This window comes from Heterocephalus glaber, unplaced genomic scaffold (assembly GCF_053883595.1).
Source record: "Heterocephalus glaber isolate CG9 unplaced genomic scaffold, H.glaber_assembly_v1.0 deba00001442, whole genome shotgun sequence".
NCBI lineage: Eukaryota > Metazoa > Chordata > Mammalia > Rodentia > Bathyergidae > Heterocephalus > Heterocephalus glaber.
In genome coordinates, this window is record NW_028258296.1 from 13,332,450 (window position 1) to 13,334,377 (window position 1,928).

At 38.9% G+C, this 1,928-nt stretch overlaps 1 protein-coding gene across 12 annotated transcripts in view; it reads left to right on the forward strand.

The window, feature by feature from the left end:
* The window catches only part of Ak5 (adenylate kinase 5), a 210,815-nt gene that overhangs the window by 141,122 nt on the left and 67,765 nt on the right, over positions 1-1,928 (forward strand). For all 12 annotated transcript variants that reach the window (XR_015451939.1, XR_015451941.1, XR_015451940.1 and 9 more), the window contains exon 8: positions 915-991. Coding sequence is in view for 5 of the 12 variants with exons in the window: in XM_013070955.3 (XP_012926409.1) it covers positions 915-991 (77 nt within the window). In the remaining 7 variants the exon portion in view is untranslated. The remainder of the gene's footprint in view (positions 1-914; positions 992-1,928) is intronic.

Here is a 1,928-nt window from a genome sequence, read left to right on the forward strand (position 1 = left end):
CAGGATGATTTCATGGCTCAAGTGCCTCCATTTTGGAAAACTTTATCGTGCTTTAAAAACAAAGACGTGGAGATAATAAACAATGGTGATACTGCTTGGTACTTAGTTTGGTAATGGCTTGTACATAATCACTGTGGGAAACCACAGGGATGGTAATAAGAGATGAGATGAGATGGGAGAAGACTGTGGAGGACATACCTTGACCTTTGTCTTGGAAGAGTGTGAGGCCCATCTCCGAGATTCATCCACATCTGAAAAGTGTGGTGTGCTTGATTTTTTTTTTTTTTTGGAAAGCCTATCTTCATTGAACATTACTCATTTCCTCTGCTAACAGAATTATTTGGCAAGACCAAGTTAACAGTGAAACATGAAGTGGTTTATTATTTCAGAGGATACGTAATCTTTCATGGCAGCCCTGTATTCTGACTTCCTGACTAGTTAGGCGAGGTATATTTACCAATAGGAAAGAATTGTTAAGTGAGAACCACAAGTCAATTGTGCTTTGGGAACCTATTGTGAAAATTATCGGTTTAAGTTTGTGCCTTGGGGATTAATGGGTAAACAATTGAATGTCAACTCTAACAGCAAGGAGAAACAGTCTCTCGATTAATACATTAAGTTAACCTGATTTCTCACCTTCGGAACTAAGGTGATTCAAAAGCTTGAGGGGAAACTTTTTGTGCTTTCATGAGTGAGCAAACCCAGAAATGAAAGATGCAAAATTAGAATATATTTTATAATATATTATCCTTGTCTTCAGTCTCCCACCTAGCCACAGCACCTGGCAGATGGGAGGACTTAGAAATGTTCATGAATTGTGACAGTAAGACAATGGAGACTTCCTGGGAAATGGCTTGCTTTAGAAGTACACATAGGCAACTTTCATCAGGTAATCTTGTCTTTCCTCAACTTAGGTCCAGGGGACCTTGACCCTTCCATGGTGTTGGACCCTGGAGACATCACTGATCCAGGATCTGATTATGAAGACCAGGTAATTAAAATCTAGAAATGTTTCTCTACTTAGATGTATAATTTTGGATTTTGTAAATGTTTTATGAAAATTAAAATTATAAATCATTCTGTGAAATCTTGACAGACAACTGATAACAGTTCTTGAAACGTTGTAGTAGCCTACAGATTTCTTGCACTGTTTGGCTCTTTAGCCTTCCCTTATTCACAGATCCAAAATTAATTAATTAATTAACACTTAATTACTGGGTGTGGTGGTGCATACCTGTAATCCCAGCACTCTGCAGGCTGATGCAGGAGGATCATCATGAGTTCAAGGCCAGCCTGGGCTACAAAGTGACTTCAAGGCCAGCCTGAACTATATAGTGAGATCTTGTCTCAAACAACACCATTAGAAAAACAGTAGGAAAGGTTTGTGGTCAAAAGTTACTTGGACAATCTTGCCTAATAATTTGCTGTGTCTCCGTCTTTCCTACTAGTAAACCAAGAATATGTACTGAGCATCAGCTACTTCCTCATGGCTCTGCTATTCTATTTCTAACCCTTGGAAGGGAATGAGGACCAGGGAGAACACAGCCAGGGAGTTAAATATATGTTGTTTTTGAATAAAACTGAAGAAATCTATCTAGGTCATTTTCCTCTTTCTACTGTTATGTTTTAAGGGGGTCCAAAATAGTTGGCAAATGATCCCACTCCCTACTTAGTCTTTATTGTTAAAGAAACATGTCAAAAACCTCCTCACCATCATTAGTGCTCCTAAGCCATGGCTGACAGCCAAGCTAACATGCTGTTATGAGGAGTTTTGTTCCTTTTCAACTCAGTCATGTCACCAATACGCAGATGTGACCAGTGTCCATACATCATGGCTGGCTCTACACTTTGTATACATATTCAGAAACTATTTTATAAGCATTGAGTTTCCTCCTTCTGTCACAAAACAGGAAGAAGATAGAAGCTAG